We start from the raw sequence: 22802 nt of genomic DNA on the forward strand, positions 1-22802 counted from the left end.
CCCCCGGGGCCTCCACTGCAGCGCCGGCTGGAGCTGCTCTGGGGACTCGGGGTTGTTTTGCCCACGCCTTCGGGATGAGGGGCACAGCCCGGGCCACACAGCCGTGCAGCGTGCCCCAAGCCGGGAGCTGCCTGGTGGGGAGCCCCCGCCCTCCTTGCATTGGTTATTGAAGAGGCGGGAATAGAGAGGCCCTCTGGCTTGTGGCTGGGCTTGGAAGATGCTTCTCTCCCTTCTGGCTAAGATGAAGCAGGGCTCAGGGGCTAGGACCAAGCAAGGCTCAGGGGCTAAGATGAAATAATGTTCGGGGGCCAAGATCAAGGCTTGGGGGATAAGACCAAGCAAGTCATGGGGGGCTAAAACCAAGCAAGATCAATCAAGGCTTGGGGGCCAAGATCAAGCCTTGAGGACCAAGATCAAGCAAGGCTCGGGGGCAAGATCAAGCAAGACTTGAGCGCTAAGATCAAGCAAGGCTCAAGGGGCTAAGACCAAGCAAGGCTCGGGGTCATCCAAACCTCAAGACCTCCGGGCTTGGGGCTTGCACATAGGACACCTGCCTGGATTTGGGAAGTATCCAAAGTCCCAGACCAGAGGGTCTTGGAGGAAGGATACATGCCCAGTGTTAGAGCCACATAGGCTTGACCATTTGAGCTCTGCTCATTCAAATTTTGGAACTTGACTCTTGGGCTTTGCCTAAATGAATTTGGAGCTGATTTGGTCTCGAACAAGATTAAAAGAAATGCTGATGAGGGGGTGTTTAGAGGGACTGGTTGCCACAGAGGGAGCTTTCAAGCTTGTTCTGTAAAGATTGTGTGAAATGAAAGCTCTATTTAATATTTTAACTTATTATTTTATTAGAGGAATGCAGCTTTCTTGAGGAGATGCATGGGGAATAGGTGCTGGGTTTTGGGGTTTGTTTTTTTGGAGGTGGGGGGTCAGAGAGGAAGCCACAGCTAGATGTTTGCAAGTGAAGCTTCCAGGATATCACAGCTGCTGTGGCTGAGGGTCAGAGAGCCTTTGCTACTGTGTCATGGAGCCCCATGTTTATAGCTTGGATACAAGGATGGAGATGCCCATAGCTGGATAGTCTGGCACAAGGTCCAAGCTATTTGGGCAGGGGAAGGACCTTTTGTTGTTGTTCTTGGAGGGTAGACAAGAAGCGCCTTCTGTTGCTGCTGTTAAAGAGTATAAATGTCCTGCTGCTTCCAGGAGGGGAAGAGAGATGCAGAGGCTGCTCAAAAAATTAAAAAAAAAAAAAATTGGAAAGTGCAGCTGGTGCTGAAGAACCCATAAGAAGCTTCTGTTGTTCAAGGGTGGTAAAAAGGCTGAAGAACCCAAAAGAAGCTTCTGTTGTTCAAGGGTGGTAAAAAAAAAAAAAAGCTGGCAAAGCTACCAGTGATAGAAAGAAGACAAGATAAAATGTTTTGTGTTTTCTCCCAAACGATACAACCAAAAGCTGGTTTTCTGATGTAATGCAGACTTACCTCTGTCTTCATGAAGTAGCTCCCCCCCACCATGTAGATGTTAGGTGTTCTAATAAATCAAGCATTATTTAATAAAACATAGGATGATGCTCAACCTTGCTCTTACTCCATACCAGAATGACGTCTCAAATATTTTTGTAGCATGTTCAATCATATTTAATTTATGGTACACAAAAGCTGTCCAAATATGCATTGCAGCTTAAGAGCCAAAACATGCAAGCCTTGTGCACACTTAATAGTGAAATTAATGGGAAGAATTTTGTGTGTAAGCATTGCAGGATTTTTGTCTATTGAAAGCAAGTTTATTGGTCATTCTTCTCAGTAATTGGCATGCTATGGTATGTGTCTAAGTTAACATGGTGTTTTTTGGTGGAAAAATCCAGGTGAGTGACTTCCTAATGGTCTCTTGGGCTTCCTCTGAGGAGTTGAGATGTATTCCTCAAACACACTAGTCCCAAAGGATGTTTAAATGTAAACTCTTTATTGTGTAACTCCTAATTTTGGTGTACAGTCTAAACATGTACATAACAATGGGGAAAATATTAAAACAGGTTCTGTACCTTATTTGTTGTCCAAGAGCTCATAACTCTTCTGCTAACTTTGAATTGAGTTTTTATGGCCATTCTATATAGATTGTTTAGTTTCTATATGCAATTCTCGTTTTCCACATTTTGCCCTAATATAAACCCCTTGTTTCCCTTTATCCACCACAGATTGGCTGTTCTTCTGAGACTTCAGACCTCAAGATGAAGTTCTTGCTAGCAGTTCTCTTTTTCATTCTGTTCTCCTTATGGATTGAAGAAGTCTGTTCTAAAGAGAAATCTTCAAAGAAAGGGAAGGGGAAAAAGAAGCAATATCTATGCCCATCGTATGTACCTGATCCCTTTGTTTTATACTTTAGTCTTGAGGAGATCAGTGGAGGTTTTTAAATGTAGAGATTTTAAAGTAGAATCTGATCTTTCTTACTGAAATAACAGTTATTTAATAATTTTGGGAGGTGAGAAATGGGAGGCTTGTTTTTTGATCAGTGATGTATCTTATAGTATCAATGAGCATTAATCTCTGCAGTAGATCCTTCTGAGTTTCCTTCTAAATTTCTTGGGGGAAAATAAAACTTCTGAACCCTGCTTATTTTTTAATTATAATTTAAATGTTAGATTGGGATTTCAGCACAATAACTGCATATTTTATAGACATTATAAATCAGCCTTCTAATTTTGTGCTGTCTAGCACTGAACCTAAAATATACACATTAAAATGAAGATGACCACAAAAACGATGCTAAAATCTATTTCTTGTGTTAGATAAGTTTTGTACTGCTGTTAGGATAGTGCATGTCCTGTTCACATTCTTAATATGATATGCTTTATATCTTTGCATCAATCACATACATATATATATAGTTTGTATTAAAGTAAAGTTGATGGTTGCTGTAAAAAATTACTGGCACATGCACTTATGAAACAGTTTTACTGTAAATATAGAGAAATAATAAGTTTCGATTGCCCCCTGAATATATAAAGACCAATAGCAGAGAACACAGACAGCAAAAGGCAGATGACCTCAGAGTGCTTCAGAGTACGGGGCCCACTGTTTCTAATGCCAAACTCATTATATTTGAACTGACAAGGTTGAAAGAGTTATCAATGAGTACATAAAGCAACCTACCCTAAGTGATAAATGTGGGTGAAGTGAAAGTTAGCTGCTGTCATTCTTCCTCAGACCATGAAAGAGAAGCATGCTAAAAAGTCAAGTTAGCTACCTAGATAAAGAGAAAAGTCCTGTTAAGCAGAAAAAACACATTTTAAATAACAGATATAGGCATTGTTTGCAGAAATACTTTTAAAAAATCTTATTCTAGACTTTACTGTGGTATTTACTTATTTCTTAAAGGTTCAGAAACTTCGACCTATGGAAAGATTTCATGGTTATTTTGTTTGGATTCTAAAGAGTCCGCCATTCTGTTGGACTTGGGAACCTAAGGATAAAAGTGTTGGACTTGGGAGCCTTGTTTTCCTGACATGGGATGCACAGATTGTACTTTTTATGAATAATTATCAGTATCTGGCTGTATTGTAGTACTATAGCTGTCATGTAGTACTTTTCACTGGTATGTGTCCCAAGGCTTTACATAGGAGAAAAATATTCTCCCTATGTTACAGATGTGGAAACTGACTTGTTGAAGTCACCCAGCAGGCTAGTGGCAACTAGAACCCGAGTGTTCCAAGTATCTTTCGAGTTCTTTCTCCCTCCACTGAAATAGAATTAGAATTGAAATATTAATATTTCACTTTGTCTTGATGATATTTTTTTAAAACCCTGTGGTACTTCCTGGCATACTTTTTACACTGTTGAAAGTATATGTGTAGTTTTATGAAATGCTGAAAAATAAATGTGTATGCTAAATAATCTTAGATGCAGTACAGTATTATGTCAGGGTATTATTAATATCCACTTAGGCCTCATTCTAAATTCTTGTGCTAATATTAGCAGCACAGTAGTTTGTATGTATTAGTTTTCATATGGTGTTAGCCAAAAACAGTTGACAGAAAGTTAGGCCGAGTAAAAAATCAACTTAGCACCTGAATATTTACAGTTCACAGTTTTAAAATGAAATTGGATGCTAATGCTTTCACACTGGAAGGGTCCATATTTGAACAGGTGGACAGCATCTAGAAGACTCCTAATGTCAATTGATGAACATGATCATTTTTAGAGTGGTGGAATTTTATCTTCTGACAATATTTATTCCCATTTTATTTGCCATTGACCTGATCATGATGAAGACACCTGTGTGAGTATACCTGTTGCTACTAGTTGGTTAAAAAAATCCTACAAAATAAATATGGTTGATAAACTCACACAGGCTGCAAAAATTTAATCTGTGAGCTCTGTAAAATATCTGTGCAGCATGCACATAGCCCTATCAAAAGTCTTAGTTGCTGTAATGGATAACACTGTATATTTCAGAGGGCTATTTTTCATGTTGAAGGCATAATTAAGTCTGCCTGTCTTTTTTCATGAAAACTGAAATATTTTTTTCTCAAAAATTATCCAGTAAAATTTGAAATAAATTACTACATGTGGGTTAACCAAATATACCATGGAAGAAAATGGTCTCTCAACAAAGTTGGATGAGAATTTTTCTAGAAAAAGGAATTTCCAGAAAAAAAATTAAATTATACCCATTTGATACTGAATACTTTCTAATTATTTTTAATTTTTTTATAATAAAAATAGCTAATGGAAGTAGATGTTTATCATATAGATAAAATGTTCATTTATCTTTTATTTACCTTAGCCTTGAGTGAAGTAAAATAAAAAGGTAATGACTGTTTTATGTTTCAGTATAAAGAGTTAAAGAAATGTACAGCATTTTGTAGGCCAGAGCCACTTGTGTACATGAGTAAAAAGTCATTTAGCATCTCTAGGAACAATTTATATCCTGTCTAGTATTAATGTTTGGTTGGAGAGAGGGTAATTTCATGCAGGTAATTTAATACTGTAAAACAAATTATTGATATCAATGTTCTTTGGACTTTACCACAGTTTTCATTGTACCGTTGGGTCAGACATATCAATATTTTTACCTTTATCTACATTCTTATTAGAATGCAAGCTGCCAGCCATCTGTCGTGGTCTCATATGAAATTAACTAGTATCACTATGAAGCTGAAAACAGAGATGGGAATCTGCATGGAAAAATCCATTATTTTATTATGTACCAATATTTACTGGAAACTTTTACTTTTCCAGATAAGAAAATGCTGCTTTATTTAGAACCTTTTGCCATAATTATTCATGATTCTTGGTCCTATGTGTATTGATTGATTATATGTGATATTAGCATGGTGTTCTGTTCTTTTGTCTGTCTGGCTCTGCACCAGTTTGTTTAGGGTTTATTTTGAAATTGAGCAGACTCTTGCTTTCTGTTCCACAAAACTGATGCTTACTGCTTATGTCCTTCTTAGGATTTAATGACTAAAATACATAGATTTATGTATGTAAATCTGGGGCAGGGTGGGATGCGGGATGGAGCTGCAGCTCGTCTAGGAGGGGTGGGGAGGAGGGGGAGGCTCCTGCTGCTGCACGTACCCTGGGAGGACATGTGGGCATGTGCCCCCAGATCTGTGCATGGGGTGGGCTGCCACTGTGGGCTGCGACCGGGGCTGCGCCAGCCTTTTCTCAACAGCGAATTGGGCCAGGCTATGCTTAGGGCAGGGCAGGTGGTGGCACTGAGAGGGACATTGGGGGAGCTACAGTGAATTTTGGGGTGGCTGCAGCCCCTCCCAACAGTCCCCTCCAAGTACCACTGCCACCCATCCCGAGTACAGCCCAGCCCAGCCCCGCTGAGAAGAGCCCGGCACGGCCCTGGCTTCAGCCTGTAATGGCAGCCTGCCCTGCACAGATCTGGGGCACACTCCCTACATGCCCTCCTGGGGTGCTTGCAGCAGTGGGAGCAGCCCCACACCAGCTGGGCAGCACCTCCCCCAGCCGCAGCCCCACTCCTTCCAAGGCCCAAAAAGTCCCTATCAATGCACCCCTAATTGCCCATGGCAAAGGAAGCAAAAGTTAGCTATTAAATGTTAGGCAGAAGGCATGGGAGAGATACACCTTATAGACTACCCCTCCCTCAAATTGTATTAATTTATATAAGCCCCATGTGTTGTTGATGTACAGGAATGTGAAGAGAGGCATCTTTGTAACTGAAATTCTGTATCTAGTTTCTGGGGTGTTTGAAGTTTTTCTATAGCTTAGGTTTTTCCCTAGAGTAAGTTTTTTTCTTCCTTTAACTCCCAATAATTCTGGTTAACATATATTGAGACAATTTGAAGGTTTTTTAAAATTCTTTCTTGAATGTTTTACTCCAAGTACAGGTGAAGATCATTTTTGCTTTAGGTTGTAACATCAGAATTAAATTTGTATAAGGTCCCTCTACATATGCAGGTAAAGCAACTATGAGATCTAAAGTCTGGTCCACACAAGTGCACCTCCTGCCATGTCAAAGGAGCATGGCAACTGGTGTGATTGTAGGATCATGCATTAGATCCCATTGCACCGTATCACTGGTGCAGGGGGATTTTGCCCAGCTCTCACAACTGCGAGCCCCACAGCTGACAGGGCTTGCATTGGGGGCAGGGCTCCCCATTGGCTGAAGGGCTTGCAGTGGGAACAGTGGGAAGAATGCTGCTATCACTGTGAACCTGATCCACTGTGGGGCTTGCAGCAGGGGTAATGCTTGGAATGCTGCCCCTCCAAAAGCCTCATAAGATGCAGGGGTCACGGGGGAGGTGAGGAGGGGGGTAGTGGGAGCACCTTATGCAGCTCTCAGGCAAGGCAGTTTTCTCTCCGCTGCAAGAGCCACAGTTAACTAGCCTCACAGTTGGGTCAGTGCAGGGAATGCTGCACCAATTTGAATCTTGTCAGCTGTGGGGCTGGCAGCAGGTTGTGCACCCCTGTGGAGCATTTCGCTACAGGTTCAATTAATGACAGGGTTAGAACTAGCTACAAAGTTATTATGCATTTTCTGTGGAATAACTTTGTAGCTTATTGGTTGTTTTATCACAGCATTAATTGGTTGAACGTGTAGCTGGGTCTCAACTTAAGTTGTGATTAAATGGTTATTGTGTAGAGGGGGCCTAATACTCTAACTGACATCTTGGCCCTATTATACAAGACACTGCATAATCATATGGTACCACATCCAAGGATTTTCTAATCTTAATAAACAATATTATGGTATAGTTGTAGTGTTCATATAGCTGTGACAATCCAGGGAATATGCAAAGATCAAGGTTTGCTTGGTAATCTTTTATTGGATCAACTATAGATCAACTATGGAGCTGTTAGACAAGGATAATCTATATTATTTACCTGTAGAGCAGAGAGAATTAGCTATACAGTGGGTGAGTCTACCCATGCACAATTATTGCACAGTAACTTAGGTTACTGTGCAGTAACCGAAAGTTACTATGCAGTACAGGTGCATGTGTACATGTGTGCACCTGTACTGTGCAGTACCTCTGGTGACTTATGCTGAGTTGGGCATAAATTTCCTACCTGCATCATGCAGGTAACAAATTTGGTTTATAGTTACTTCATGCAGGTAGCAAATTTCTGCCCACTTAGTTACTGTGTAAATAGTTACTGTTCAGTAAGTCATGTGTAACTTTACTCCCAAGTTGGAGCACACACAGCGCTACTGCGCAGTAACGCCTATAGATGTAGATGCTGGTCTAAAAACCACTTACTATACAGTAAGTGCACGTGTAGACATACCCACGGAGTATCAGTAGTAACTATAAACCAAAGGCTACTACTTGGCCATTTCTGACAGCTACTTTTGATATCTTCTCTTCTCTCTATGGTTTTGCTGGCCTCTTCTACTTCTTTAAGTAACTGTTTTCATTTATATAATGCAGTTAAAGCAGTCATAGTTTTTGCTGACATTTAGCTTAGGCTGTATCAACAGCTTTCCCAGACCTTTAGAATCAGTTTGAGACATGTTGTACATGTCATGACCCAAAAGGCATGATTGTGTGTGTGTGCTTCGGCATCAGAATTATCCACGTTAAGTTGCAGAGCATTGCACGGGAGTTTCCTGTAGCAAGAGGAAACTCCGGTGCAGGGAACAGTTTCCCGCCTTTTCTGCAGCTTCTTTTGCAGAGTGCATTGCTCGAGTTGCAAGAGGAATGCACGGTGCAAAAGAGTTCCTGCCACCGGTATGCAAATTTGTTCCCCGTGATTGGCTAGTGCTAAATTATTCACACGTGGCGGCTAGCGATTGGCCTGTTAGCCGTATAAGAGGCTTGAGCAGTTTCCACCCAAGCCGAAGAGGACTCCACATCCATCTCGTGGGGACTCTGGGTACACGGCAGGGTAATAGAAACCCTGTGTGAGATCCAGAGGAGCGTGGCGGCCTGATCCACGGCCCACCTCTTCCCGTCTTCGAGCGCGACTAATATAAGACGTATTTACGATTTCTACATTGGTGGCCTGTTCACCCAGAGCATCCGGAGCTCTGCACCGTGGAGCCTAGAAACCTCCACGAGACCGTCTGTGTTGTGTCTGTCTGTAACTGCAACTTAATCAAGCTTTCCAGCCTACACCATTGCCATCTCGGTGTAAGTAAACAATCTTTTAAACTACCGATACGTGTCCGTGCCTAATTCCAGAGTGAAGGCCTTCCCTCTCCGCCCCCGCGTGCCCGGGCTGCTGGCCACAGCCCGCGTGCAGCGCGAAAAAGGGCTCGGGGTGCTCCCAGCCCGCACAGTACATACATCATGTATGCATGTGTGTGTGTGCACATAATCCATATACAATTGATAATATTAAATTATAGATATTTCAATATTATTGATTGTATATGGATTATATGCATGTGTACATGCACACAAACACACACATGCACACATGATTTATGTACAATATGTCTTATAAACTGATTCTAGAGGTCTGCGAAAGACATTGATAAAGCCTAAGCTAAATGTCAGCAAAAACTATGATTCCTTTAACTGCATTATGTAAATGAAAATAGTTGCTTAAGGAAGTAGAAGAGGGCAGCAAATCCAGGGAGTAAAGAGAAGATATCAGAAGTAGCTGTCAGAAGTGGCCAAGTAGTAACATTTGGTTTATAGTTACTTCTGATACTTGGGCTAAGTACAGACAGTCAAAAAGCCTGAGGCTGAATCAATTCAGTGTTTGCAGGGTAGTCTAAACTGCAGAGATTAAAATTGAGAAACAACTGGACACGCATTGATTTTTGATTCAGGAAATGCAGCCACATACCTGCAGCATCTCAGGCCAGAAGCTGGGGGGTGCTAGAGCATGGCTCTCTGGCATGTAGCCAGCATGGGCTGTGTATTCACTTCCTCTTCCTGCTGCCCCCGAGGTCTCTGGGATTTACAGTCCAGAATCACAGGAGCAGGACTCTGCAGGATTGCTCATCACTTCCTCTTCTTGCTTCCGGGTGCCTCTGGGATTTGTAGTCCAGCAGTAACTTTCAGTAAGTTTAGTAGGGCAGGGCAGCTCCATACTCAGGAGGTAGGGGGGTTTAACCAGGGGAAGGGGGGGTTTAACCCTCCTCCCTGACAATAGACCCCAGCCAGGGTTTGCCTGAAGGGGCAGTTCCTGCTTCTCTAATCCTTATATGCTGGACCACAGCACAGCACAGGGCTGGAAAGCATGCTGGGAGATTTTGATTTAATTTAAACCCCAGGAAGGGGTCTGGGACAGAAGTTTCATAAACTGGTTGGACCCAAGTCAGTTAAGTCTGATACTACATTGAACCAGGTTTATCTTAAACTAGTTTCAGCCATTTTGAAACTGGTTTATATGCACTGAACTTCTGTTCTGTTACAGGTTTAAACCAGTTTCTGATTACTTAAATCAGTTTACATGTAACTTCTGTCTCTAGCCTTGACTTATAACTACTTCTCTTTGCTCCACTGGTAAAAGATAAAATATAATATATAAATATATTACCAAATAAACCTTCCTTCTTAATAAGCAAGACAAAGGAGGAGGAAAAAGTGTTATCTGCTGTGGAGATCTGAGGCATGAAAAAGTTAGTATGAGGTTAGTATGAAGTTACACGTTACACTTAGGCTATCCTACGGGCACTTAAAATGCAAGTGTCTGTACCTTAAATCTTATTAACTTCTGCCAAGTGCCCTTGGGGTGCCTCAAAGTTATGCCACTTCAGGCAAGGCTTAACTCTTGGCCATGCTACCTAGCTTGTGTTAGGGTAACTTCAGGCTGTTCCATGGAAATGAAACAACCAATTTGCAGTCTTCAAGCATCCCAAGATACACTGCTCCAAACTTTAACACCGCTTAACATTCCACAGATTTAGTATGGTCTAAGCGTAAGGTATAACTTACCTTGATGTTCCTGCAGCTGATAACCTCAGTGCAGGTTGTACTCAGAGTGGATTGATTTAAACTAAGGAATTAAGTCATCATTTTTAATCAACTTTGCAATTCAGTTATTTTTTTTAAAACAGAGGTGACTTTTCATTGGTTGATGTGACCATTAAAAATGTAGATATATGAGTTAATGGAAACTTTTTTACCCATGATGTGTCAAGCAGCTGAATTAGGACAGTTGCCAGTCCATAAAGCTGTTGGGAAAATAAGGTTTCTAACTAGTTTATCCAGATTGTTCAGAGATGCCCTCTTCCTTATCAATGCTCCTGGCATTAGAGGAACATCATAATGTTCATTTTGACAGCCAGGTCTTTTTTGGCACAGGTTCCCTTTTTACCCCAAAGAACAGGAATTTCTTTTAAAATATTCCCAGATAGAATCATTTTTACAACCTGCAGCATAGCAGGGATTTTTTCCTTTCCTGGTCACATTTGGTGAAATCAACACTGGAGGCTGCACACTGAAAAACATTGCCTCTTCCCCAATGCCTGTATTTGACATGAGCAACACAACACTGCTTCTTCCTGGTTGCACATCCTGCTTGACTTCCTTCTCCCATGTTTTATAACTACCCCTGTACATCTGCATCCACAGTCCACTCATACCTCTAGAAAAACAAAAAAAACCTAAAAGTAATCCAAGATATCTGTTTGTATAACACACGCCTTTTGCACTACAGCAGTGGTGGGCAATTATTTTGGGCGGAGGGCTGCTTACTGAGTTTTGGCAAGCCATCAAGGGCCACATGACAGGGAGCTGGGGGCAGATTAATATTTATTTTTTAAATTTTTTAGGGGTCCCGCAGGTGGGATGCAATGGCCTGGCAGGCTGCATGTGACCCATAGACCGCATTTTGCCGGCCTCTGCAGTACAAGAATGTATTTATTTAGAAGCAGAAAAGGAAGCTGTTCAGAAAAGAATGGATTTTGTTTGTTTGTATCTCTGGCTGTGTACATGTACAAGGAGACAAAGTAAAGCCATTTGTGTCCAGAAGCATTTGAAAGCCTGGGCTGGTAGTAGGCATATCAGTGTTTTCCATAGTGAGTGGAGTAGTCATAATTTGAGAGCTGAGCCAACCAGAGCTAGGGTAGGGACAAGATATAACATAGGAGTGAGATCACCAATCTGGGCTCATCCAGGTGATCTTGATGAGAGATATGATGGTGTCTACTAGAGTCAGAGGCTTTATCCCAAGACTCGTAATAAATTTGCCAGTCCCTTGTACCCAGAAGAACAGCCTCTAGTCACTCCAAGAATTGAGCCTTGATACAGTATATCTACTGCACCATATTTATAAATCATGACCACAAATTTAAATGAGTTCCCCTGGTTCTTTTTTGGCATATAGAAAATAATGCAGCCCACATCATAATGTTTTGAGATATATCTGTATAATTATTGTTTTTATTTAGGTGTTGAAAGAGAATAGGCCTTAATATATTTTTCATTAAATTAAGAATTAATTATTTTTAAGAACAATATAAATAATAACATCAAAATATTTTTAAATCAATCCTGAATTGATTTCATAGGGGGTCTATCTTGTGCTTCTGTTCATTAACAGGCCAGCAATTTCAGGATTCAGGCCTAGGAGTTTGTGACTATTAAGAATAAAACCCAATTTACTTGAATCCTAGTCCTGTGCCTGAATTTCAAGATCCTTTATTTGATAGAATCATAGAAATCATAGTATCATTGAAGCATAAGGCTCAAAGGGACATCAAGTCATCATCTAGTCCAATCCCCTGCTTTAGGCAGGAACCCCTCATCTCATCAAAGAATCTTCTTTGTTCAGTCTTTTAAGGTCTATACCTACTTTTCTTCATGTGAACAGGACGAATATATGATCTAGTAAATAAGATCTAGGACATGCAATGTGGTTCTCCATAGTTTTTTACCAAGGAAGCAAGAGGATAAATCATAATCTGGCTTATAGTCAATAGAACGTTACCATTTCTGAAGTTGAGAAATGGCCCCTTAAAGCCCTCCAGAGAGTGTGAATTCTGCCATCTGCCAGCCTCAGGAGGTCAGAGAAATCAAGATCACTAAGGTCTAGTAAGTGGTCAAGAAAGCATACACTATTCTCAGTTGGAACTTTATGAGGCTCTCTTGAGTTTGTGAGATTGTTCACTGACTGTGTCAGGATACATTACATCTCATTCTTCTGGGCTTACAAGACATACTCTGGGGTTTATGGTCTTAAGGAATCCTTGCAACCTCAGTGAACTCTATCAAGGACTATACTTGTTGGACATAGCTATTGGGAAAGGATGGATAATGAATGATGCTTTTTATTCTCTCTTTTTTCACATCTGTGATCTCCTTTCCTAAGATCACATTATGCTCTGGCATCCATAGTTTTAGAAAAATAGCATGTATATACCCTTGCCATGTGGTATAACCATCAGGAAAGAAATAGACACATCCCAGTCAAGTTAATCCTTATGTCATTTCACAGCAAGCCACTGCTCTGTTGTCCAGACTGTGATGTAACACATAAACCCCACTGCCAGTGTCTGTTTAAAGTTCACAGGTGATGATCTAGCATCATGTCCTACTGTTAAAGAGCTCAAGAGATGAATGATAGAAATAAGTGTCCAACATATATTGCTATATTATTTTTTAAAAATTTCTGGTAGCAGCACAACTAAAACAGCAGATTTTGATTCTATCTAACCAAAGGATATACTGGAACATATTGCAACATCTGATATGTCACTGTAAATCGCAAGCACTGTCACATTTTATATGAATTTCTTTTCTTCTCTGACAAGGACATTCAGTATTCTAAGTGTCGTACATCATTATCACTCCTATCATATATACTCCGCTATACACAAAGGATGAGAATCTATTCCACCTATTAGAGGAATAATTGTGATTCTGTTCCAACCTGCTTGAGTCCAAGGGAAACATGTAACACAAAAAGTGAATGAGGTTAGGAGGACGACATATTACAAAATTATGTGTAACTTTTTCAAGGACTTTATCAAGGGGAAATGGGATCACATTTATGTGCCAAAGTTCACTTAGTTTTTACACATGCTCTGGTGGTGGGGAAGGAGAATGCTTTAATTAAAGTGACTCTGAGAGCCACTCTAATTAAAGCACCAGCAGTGTTTTGTGTATGCAGTGTCCCACACTTCAAAATGATGGTGGTGGCTGTGGCCATTTTGAAGTGTGGCCATTTTGAGATGCAAAGCCTGTTGGAGTGCGCTAAGCGCCATGCTCCAGCAGACTAGATTAATTAAGTCTTCTACGACACACTGTAATTACAGTGCATCAGAGCAGCATCTCTGGATGTCTACAGGCACCCCATGAATCTGTAATGAGTGGTTATGGTACTCACCTAAAGAAGAGAGGAAAAGAGTGTCCTGGTTCAGTTTCCTCCTTCCCAGACTGCTTTTATATTCATATCAAACAATCACTAAATAAAGTAAGGAAATATTCCTGGAACTAGGGAACAGCTTGCAATTCAAACAAACACTGGAATCTCTTCCTTTCACATTTCTGAGGTAGTACTGCCCTTATGGCTGTGTCAGAGGTATAGGTCCAAAGTGACTGTTCCAAAATTTGGGGTAACAGCTGATTGTTTAAAATATCTTTAATGCTGCCTGGCCTTGTGGAATCTACCATACTCCCCATGGGGAAAAGGCCTTAAACTGTTATGTAAGAGGTGCAGCAAAAATTGCCAACATTAGTATAGATTTCCTCTGGTAGCTAGTGAGGCCAAGGGAAGATCATACCAGCTACCTGGCCATGGGCATAAGGTGATCTTGCAGGACTTGCATTTCTTTTATCAGACTGCTGATCGGTCCATTTGTAGCTAAACCAGATAACACTTCTATATTGAGTCTGACCATCATCCATTTTATGACCTTTCACAGTTATGCACTAATTTGCAGTGGGTTTGCTTCAATTTTACTTTTATACTAACCATCACTGTTCCTGATTTGGTTATGGGTCCATAATCAGCTGTTACCTCTCAGAGTGTCATGGTCAAGTGAATTGGGAGATCCTTTCCAGGAGCCAACAATCTCATGCCTGTTGGGTTCGGACTGCCTTGTTTTTAGTAACTTTGTCTGGGTTCTTATCTAGGAAAGCACATGTAGTTAGTTTTGCCCAATTCCTATTGGTTCCCTAGATTACTTGTTGCCTGGCTTCTCTTATAAGCAATTTTCCTCACATTGTGTGATCTTTTTACCTGGTTATCTGCATGGACCTCCAGAAGCTTGTTTCTGAAGGAGACTCATTTCATTTACTCAGCTACCACACTATGTCTCCTTCTTTTTGAGCCTTCTTCTTTCTGCAGTTGTGTGTGTGGGTATACATGACCTGACATGGTGTATACCCACATTACTTCCACAAGTGAATTATCTGAAGGAAATGAAGGGCTGTATCCTCATCATCTTCTGGACAACGCTGAGAGCATATACAGCGTTCATTAATTTCAGCCAGTTGCCATGAAGATCAATCCACAGCATGGGGAGTTATTATAGAGTTGCTGACACAAGACAAATCCCGGCCCCCTTTACCTCATGTTCACTAGTTTGTATGCATGGGTCCTTGTTATTTGGCAAATCTAATTTGCATATAGTTTAACTATGCACCTGGAGCTTACATCTATTTGCAGTGATGACTCTGGTGGACAAAATTGGATATACAGGCAGTCCTTGGACTTACGACACAATTGGTTCCTGAAAACCATGTCTTAAGTTGAAATGTTGTAACTCAGAACTGATTTTCCCATAGGAAACAATGTTATAAATGGGGGATTGATTCCTAAACCAAGGCCCGATACCCTATTTTCAATAAAAATAACCCAGAATTTTGTACTTAATCAATTATAGATGAGTCCCTCAAGGCTCTGTCCTTGGACCTATATTGTTCAACATCTTCATTAATGATGTGGACATTGGTGTCAGAAGCGGACTGGCCAAGTTCGCTGATGGTACCAAACTATGGGGTAAAGCAAGCACACCTGAGGACAGGAGGGCAATCCAGACAGGCTCAGGAAATGGGTGGACGAGAACCTGATGGTGTTTAACACTGAAAAATGCAAGGTTCTCCACCTTGGGAGGAGAAATCTGCAGCATCCTTATAGGCTCAGCAGTGCTACGCTGGCTAGTACTACAGATGAAAGGGACTTGGGGGGTCATGATTGACCACAAGATGAACATGAGCCTTCAGTGTGATGCTGTAGCTAGTAAAGTGAGCAAAATACTGGCTTGCATCCATAGATGCTTCTCAAGAAGATCCCAGGACATCATTCTCCCATTGTACTCAGCCTTGGTGAGGCCGCAGCTGGAGTACTGCATTCAGTTTTGGGCTCCACAATTCAAAAAGTATGTGGAGAAGCTTGGGAGAGTCCAGAGGAGAGCCACGCGCATGATCAGAGGTCAGGAAAACAGACCTTACGACGACAGGCTGAGAGCTATGGGACTCTTTAGCCTGGAAAAGCGCAGGCTCATGGGCGATCTGATGCCCACCTATGTTTATCAGGGGTGTTCACCAGGATCTGGGGGAATGATTGATCACCAGAGTGCCCCAAGGGATGACGAGGTTGAATGGTTATAAACTCCTGCAAGACCGTTTCAGGCTGGACATAAGGAAGAATTTCTTTACTGTCTGAGCTCCCAAGGTCTGGAATAGCCTGCTATCGGAGTTGGTTTAAGCACCTACTTTGAACACCTTCAAGAGAAATTTGGATGCTTATCTTGCTGGGATCCTATGACCCCAACTGACTTCCTGCCCTTCGGGTGCGGGGGCTGGACTCGATGATCTTCTGAGGTCCCTTTCAGCCCTAATGTCTATGAAATCTATGAAATCTATAAAATCTATAGCTACATTAATGTATTTATATTGTAAATAGTAATCATATTGATTTGGAAGGACTTCTTTGAGGTGACTTTGCTGGACTTTTTGAAGGGCTCTTGGCTGGAGTCTTCTCAGGAGTCTTGGCTGCAGGGTTTTCTGAAGTCTTGTCTACTTTCTTAAAGAAAGTCTCCAAGGAAGTTTGGACAGATGTTCTCCAGGGAGATGGGTGATGCAGGAAGCTTGTTCGCTTGTGTGGCGTGGCATCTGATCAAGTGTTGTAAAGTCAAAACTGACCTCAGAAAGTTGAAACAGGATGTCAATTTATAAACCTTGTAAGTGCGAAACATTGTAACTCGAAACGTTATATGGTGAAGACTGCCTGTAGTTCAAATTATCTGCCAAGCTTCTTTAAGGTAACATTTTCAAAAAATTGCCTACATGGTTTTGGGGATCATTGACTCTCACTGACAATTAGGGTCTCAAAACCAGAAGGGTATATCTATACCACTTCTGCAAATGAGGTGAACCACTCTCGAGGTGCACCCCTAACAGCTGCTTCCAAGAGTTCTGTTTGCTTCCAAGAGTTCCAAGAGTGTGCTTGCGGGCAGATGCAAGGGATGCTTCCAAGGCAGTTTCACTGTCCCATTTCTGGATTTGCTGTGTGCAGAGCAGGTATTGGTGGTCAGGACATGTCTGAGAGCTGTGTTCCTGGAAACAATATAAATATATGCCAAGTCACTTTTTAATACTGGTCTCTGGTCCTGAGCTCCTTTGGAAAATTCTATCCTCTTTGTAAACAAAGCAGGATCTATATTATCAAGCATCAGTGGCTGTATCTACACATCACTGTACAGCAATGTTGTTATTGCACTGTGTTTTAGTACTTCCTTTTGGAAATACTAAAACATGGAAGTAACCGCTTGTACTGTGCTGTATGGGTGGCACACTCGAAGATTTCCCCACTACATCACCATAGCGGCACGCTATAAGTGGGGAGCACGCCACTACAGCAACATAGCTAGTGATCATGTGTAGATGCACCCAGTATGGCATACAGTATAAGAGCACAGAAAATCAGCATCTCAGCAAAACTAAAAAGGATGTGTGTTGGCAAATAGAATCTACTTTAATTCTACAATTTTACAAATAGGGTAAAGAAGGGTGATTAATTTTTTATTTCTGCCTTAGTTTCTCCCACTTTAATTCTTATTTGCTAGTCAAGAACTATCCTGGGGAACAGAAGTAGACAAGACATTGGAGGATCAAAAAGTACACCAGAGAATGAATTTCTAATTTCTTATCTCTTTATGCAGCAACTGCAAACAGTTTCATGGTTCTCTTTGTCCAGAGATGAATGAGTGTGATTGTGTGCAAGTGAGAAATAGATAACTCCATGACACTTTTACATGATTAACCAAGATTGTACAAGCCTTCACAGATATCAGTGTAGCATGATGCTGTTCAGTACTGAATCAATTGACTCTTCCAGATACCACCTGTCATCCTTTCTTCATGCTGTTTTCCTTCAAATGTGAAACAGAATGGTCTCAGGAATTTGTAACAGAAAAAAGATTTCTCTTTCAGTTTAATGTTATTTTTTTCTGTGACATCTGCAAAAAGAAAGTAATCCAAAATTGTTGGCTCTATTTATACGAGATACTTTCACTGGTCATAGCCAATGATTAGTAGCAAACACAAACATTGAAAAAATTAAACGAATCTCTTCATTTGATCAAAATTAAATGTAGGGATTCGTAAACATGATGCTTGAGAATTTTTTAGAAAATGGAAGGCCTTTCTCGCCCTCCTTCATCCATTGCTAGAGATGAGTAAGGTGTATTTTACAAATATAACTAAAGGAGAAAGAAAAATTTTGCAGAAGCAATTGTTGGAGAATACATATTGAATTCAACAGTCAATGAATATGTGTAAAGAAAAAAATGAAAATAAGCATTGTATATTAATCCCACTGTAGCAGATGAAGATTATAAAGAAATAATATGTAATCTTAATTAAGATAGGGTCATAATATTTGTTTTGGGAATATTCTTGTGGTGCTTAACCCAGTCTGGTTGCTGATGTTCTGATGTTCAACTTTACATCTTGATAAATATTTTTATGTTATTTCACATTAGCAATGAGTGCTCTAAAACCATAAATAAATAAAAAATGCATTTTATATTTGAGAGTGATAGCTATTCCGATTTTCTCCAGGTTAAATAGAATTCAGGTAACTAACCTAGAAATTGTTAGAGGCTTCCAAATTGCATGCATTTAATTTTAAGGCTATTTTTACCTTATATTTCCCATTTGCATTGGTATGCATTAGTTCCAGTAATTGGATTTCCATCCCTGGCAATTTTCAAGAGCAAATTAGATAGAAACTTGACTGGGCTGGTTTAGTAAGGGATAAACCTGCCCTGAGCAGGGGCTGGACTAGATGATCACATGAGCTCCCTTCCAGCCCTGCTTTCCTGTGATCCTATAACTGATATAATACCTTATATCACACCAACAGGCTGGGGAACTCCCTTCTCACCAGTGTCAAGACAGAAAAGGATCTTGGAGTCATCATTGATGCCACGATGAACATGGGCCGACAAGGTGGGGACGCGGTCAGGAAGCCCAGCCACATCTTGTCGTGCATCCACAGAGGCATCTCAAGCAGGTCCAAGGAGGTGACCCTCCCCCTCTATGCGACACGGGTCAGGCCACAGCTGGAGTACTGCATCCAGTTCTGGGCGCCACGCTTCAGGAGGGATGTGGACAGCATTGAGAGGGTCCAGAGGAGGGCCACTTGCATGATCAGGGGGCAGCAGAGCAGGCCCTACGAAAGGCTGAGGGACCTGAACCTGTTCAGCCTCCAAAAGAGAAGGCTGAGAGGGGATCTAGTGGCAGTCTCCAAATTAGTCAAGGGGGACCAGCAGGCATTGGGAGAGTCCCTGTTCCCCTGAGCACTCCCGGGAGTTACAAGAAACAAAGGACACAAGCTAGCGGAGGGTAGTTTCAGGCTAGACATTAGGAGGTGCTATTTCACTGTCAGGGCAGCTAGGACCTGGGACCAACTTCCAAAAGAAGTGGTGCTGGCTCCTACTCTGGCAGTCTTTAAACAAAGCCTGGACGAACATCTGGCTGGGGTCGTTTGACCCCAGTACTCTTTCCTGCCACGGCAGGGGGTCAGACTAGATGATCTCCTCAGGTCCCTTCCGACTCTACCGACTATGAAACTATGAAAGCTTGTATTAATTTTGGGAAGGACTCAGAATGCTGATTAGACTTATAACCTGCCTAAAGAATATCTAATAAATGCTTTTCAATTTTAAGGGGAATTGAATGAATTATTATTATTGAAGAATGAAGGCCCACCTTCAGATTTCTCTTTTTCCCTCTGGCAGTATGTAAATAAAAATCTATAGCACCATAATGCATCCATTTCTTATACTACTTTAAGAGGACAATTATGAGATCTTGGTTGTGAAAGAGAATGCTATGTTAAATGCTATTGTTTTAAAACACAATTTTTACTATCTTTAGGCACCCAGATGGCATATTTTTAATAAAAATATGGGCTAAAATATTATTCAATTTCTTAAGAATTTTGCCTGTTAGGGAATTACTGTGACATTGAAATGCTGTAGATTAAAGCTGACATAACATATCTATGGAATTACACAGTATATATTTGTCACAGAGCACATCTCCATGTGCATTTGCTGTGGCACCAGTTTACTCATGAGTAAATGGTGCCAGGCAGATGTCTGTGCAGGGAAGCTGGAGCAGATTTACTGCCAATCTGCTTCTGTTTCCAGGGGCCCTGCAATGGGCCCCTGCCAGCACCAGGGGGAGCTCCAGGCTCCAGCTGCAGCTGCCACTAACTGGCAGTCCTTTTGAAAGGCAGCCCTGCTCACTACTCTCTGGCCAGCCACTGCCTTGGCTAGGAGCAGCGTGTGCAGTGCAAGGACAGTATGCGACAGTGCTCTTCTCACTGCTTCTTCCTCCCCATGTTATGGCTACTCCTCCAGCAACAACCAGCCATGTTATGGCTACCCCTGGCAGCAACAACCAGTGCCCCATGCTCCTGGCCTCCGCACTGGTCCTGCTGGCCCACTGCATCGACTGCCACCTGACCCATGGCTGTCTCACCCCTCCTGGCTCCTCCATGTATAGTGACTGCCTGTCTGCCCGCCATGTACCCTCCCAGGGCTGCCACTATGCACCTGCAGCCTCTACCCTGTCCACCTAGCTGGACCCCACCAGGGATGCCAATGATGGGTTCCAGGATGCCACCACTGGGGCTGCCCTTTTTCTCCTGGGTCTCCAGCCCTGCAGCCTCTGGAGGCCAGCCAGGACTGGTGGCAACACATCGTCCAGCACACCTGGGATGATAAGCAATGGCTGGAGTCCTTTGAGATGACCCGGGCCACCTTCTGGGATCTCCTGGAGCAGCTCCAGCCACACCTGGAGGGGCAGGACAACACCTTGTGGCTGCCTCTCCCCACAGACACACAGCTGGCCCTCGCCCTGCTGAAGCTGGCCATACCCACCAGCCTGCGGTACATTGGCCACCTGTTTGGCTTGGGCAAAGCCAACCTGACAAAGGGTTTTTGAACCCAAAAGCTTGCTTAAAAAATGTTTTCCAGCTATCTAAGTTGGTTTAATAAAATATATCAGATTCACTCAAAGAACCTTGTCTGCCTATGTCCTTAGATCAATATGGCTACAACCTACACCCCTATAAAAACTTAAAACATTCTTCCCCTGATCAAAACTCTATAAGAACCTGAAGTTTACTTACTAGAAATATGAAATAGCTCTATTTTTTAAGCGATACATAGATTTTACTTATTTAACATAATAGAAAATTTGCATAAAAAAATATTAAAAGACCTGGCTGAAAAGCTGCTTGGATTTTCTTCTTTTTCAGTAAATCTTAGAACACTGGGAAAGTTCCAGAGGACTTCAAGAAGACTAATGTTGTGCCAATTTAAAAAAAAAAAAATAAGCAGGAGTAATTACTGACCTGACAGACCTGACGTTGATCCTAGGGAAAATAATGGATTAGCTGATTTAGGCCTTGATTCCTAACAAATTCAAAGAGAACAAAGTAGGCAAAGCCAAACAACATAAGTTTATAGAAAATAGATCTTGTTAGAATAACTGGATATGATTGTTATGACTTTATTAGTTGGGTAGTTAAAGGTAATAGACTGCTGCAAAGTGTGTTTGTTACAGCACATTATCTTGATTAATAAACCAGACTGATACAAAATGAATGTGTTACACATTTAAGGTGTAAGAATTACTTAGATATTATGCATATGTCCTATGTGGGTACAAGTGTACACTATTAGGCATGGTGTCCACTACACCAAGTTATGTGTTATTCTTACCTATCCTATGTTAACTTTTTAATTTAAGTAATCATTTTAATTTAAAACATGAATAATCATGAAAAGATTAATGTAGGATTTTACACTTCCCCCTGCAGAAGTAAAATGAGAACCAGCAGCCCCTTTTTAATAGCAAAGCTTCATCAGTGCTTAACAATGAAGTTATGCAATGGCTCTAACTCTCTGTGGGATAGCTGGCTCGTCCACTTGAAAGCAAAAGACTGCCAAATCCCTGTGTTTTGGCTCCTAGAAATTCCTTGTCAGCTGGTTTATGTTTTTAATCTGAAAGTCCCTAAAAATATTCTACTACCTGTTTTCTATTAATGAGGAATTTAAAGCCTTTGTGGTATTTATGGTGAAAAGAACCAGTACTGCATTTTCACTATTTTTAGCTTTTTATTTTGTTTACAACCAGAGGAATTATTAGTGTTTTCACTGGTTTTTATAACATCTGGGAAAAAATATTGAAATGTCATTGCTGTAGTGTATTAGTAAAATAAGACAAGTATTTGAGAAGGTTGCTTTTTAGTAGAAGTTTATTATTTGTGGCCTTATCAGTAACTTGAATGGCATGAATTTGAAATATTAAATGTAGATTTAAATTTGCAGTTCTTGCCAACTTAATCGTAACAAATACCCTTTTTTTTACAGCCAACAATCAGCTGAAGACCTTGCAAGAGTACCTGTTAATTCTACCAGCAATATCTTGAATAGGCTATTGGTCACTTATGATCCCAGGATAAGACCAAATTTCAAAGGTTTGTCACATTTTAGACATTTTCTATCATTTGAAGTTAACATTTCTTTTTCTCTTATTCACAAACAGAAAGTCAGTGCCAACTAGATTTCTAAAACAATTATGTAGGATTACATTTCTGAAAAGGATGTGAAATTGCTGAGGTGCACATACCCTTTTCAGCTGATAGATATTCCATGATGCTGATAATGCATAGAGTATTTAGGGTGATATCTTAAAGTTTTAATGTAATTACTTTGTAATATTAATGACATTTATATAGGTTTTAGGAATGATTTTTATTTAGTGTTTAAATATGATTTTCAATTTTAAGTATCTTTTTACATCCTAAACAGTTTTACTGACCTTTTATGCAGGTCATTTTCGGTAATCTTGCTTTAGAATGTGCGACGTACAGAATTAGTAGTTCCAAAATCAGACAGAAATTAGA

At 41.0% G+C, this 22802-nt stretch overlaps 1 protein-coding gene across 1 annotated transcript in view; it reads left to right on the forward strand.

Moving 5' to 3' along the window:
• The first annotated feature begins 2227 nt into the window (after positions 1-2227).
• The window catches only part of GLRB (glycine receptor beta), a 68043-nt gene continuing 47468 nt past the window's right edge, over positions 2228-22802 (forward strand). Inside the window, exons 1-2 of the mRNA XM_006023151.3 lie at positions 2228-2349; positions 22267-22373. Coding sequence (XP_006023213.1) covers positions 2228-2349; positions 22267-22373 — 229 coding nt within the window. The remainder of the gene's footprint in view (positions 2350-22266; positions 22374-22802) is intronic.

The sequence above is a fragment of the Alligator sinensis genome, unplaced genomic scaffold (assembly GCF_000455745.1).
Source record: "Alligator sinensis unplaced genomic scaffold, ASM45574v1 scaffold1223_1, whole genome shotgun sequence".
Lineage (NCBI taxonomy): Eukaryota > Metazoa > Chordata > Crocodylia > Alligatoridae > Alligator > Alligator sinensis.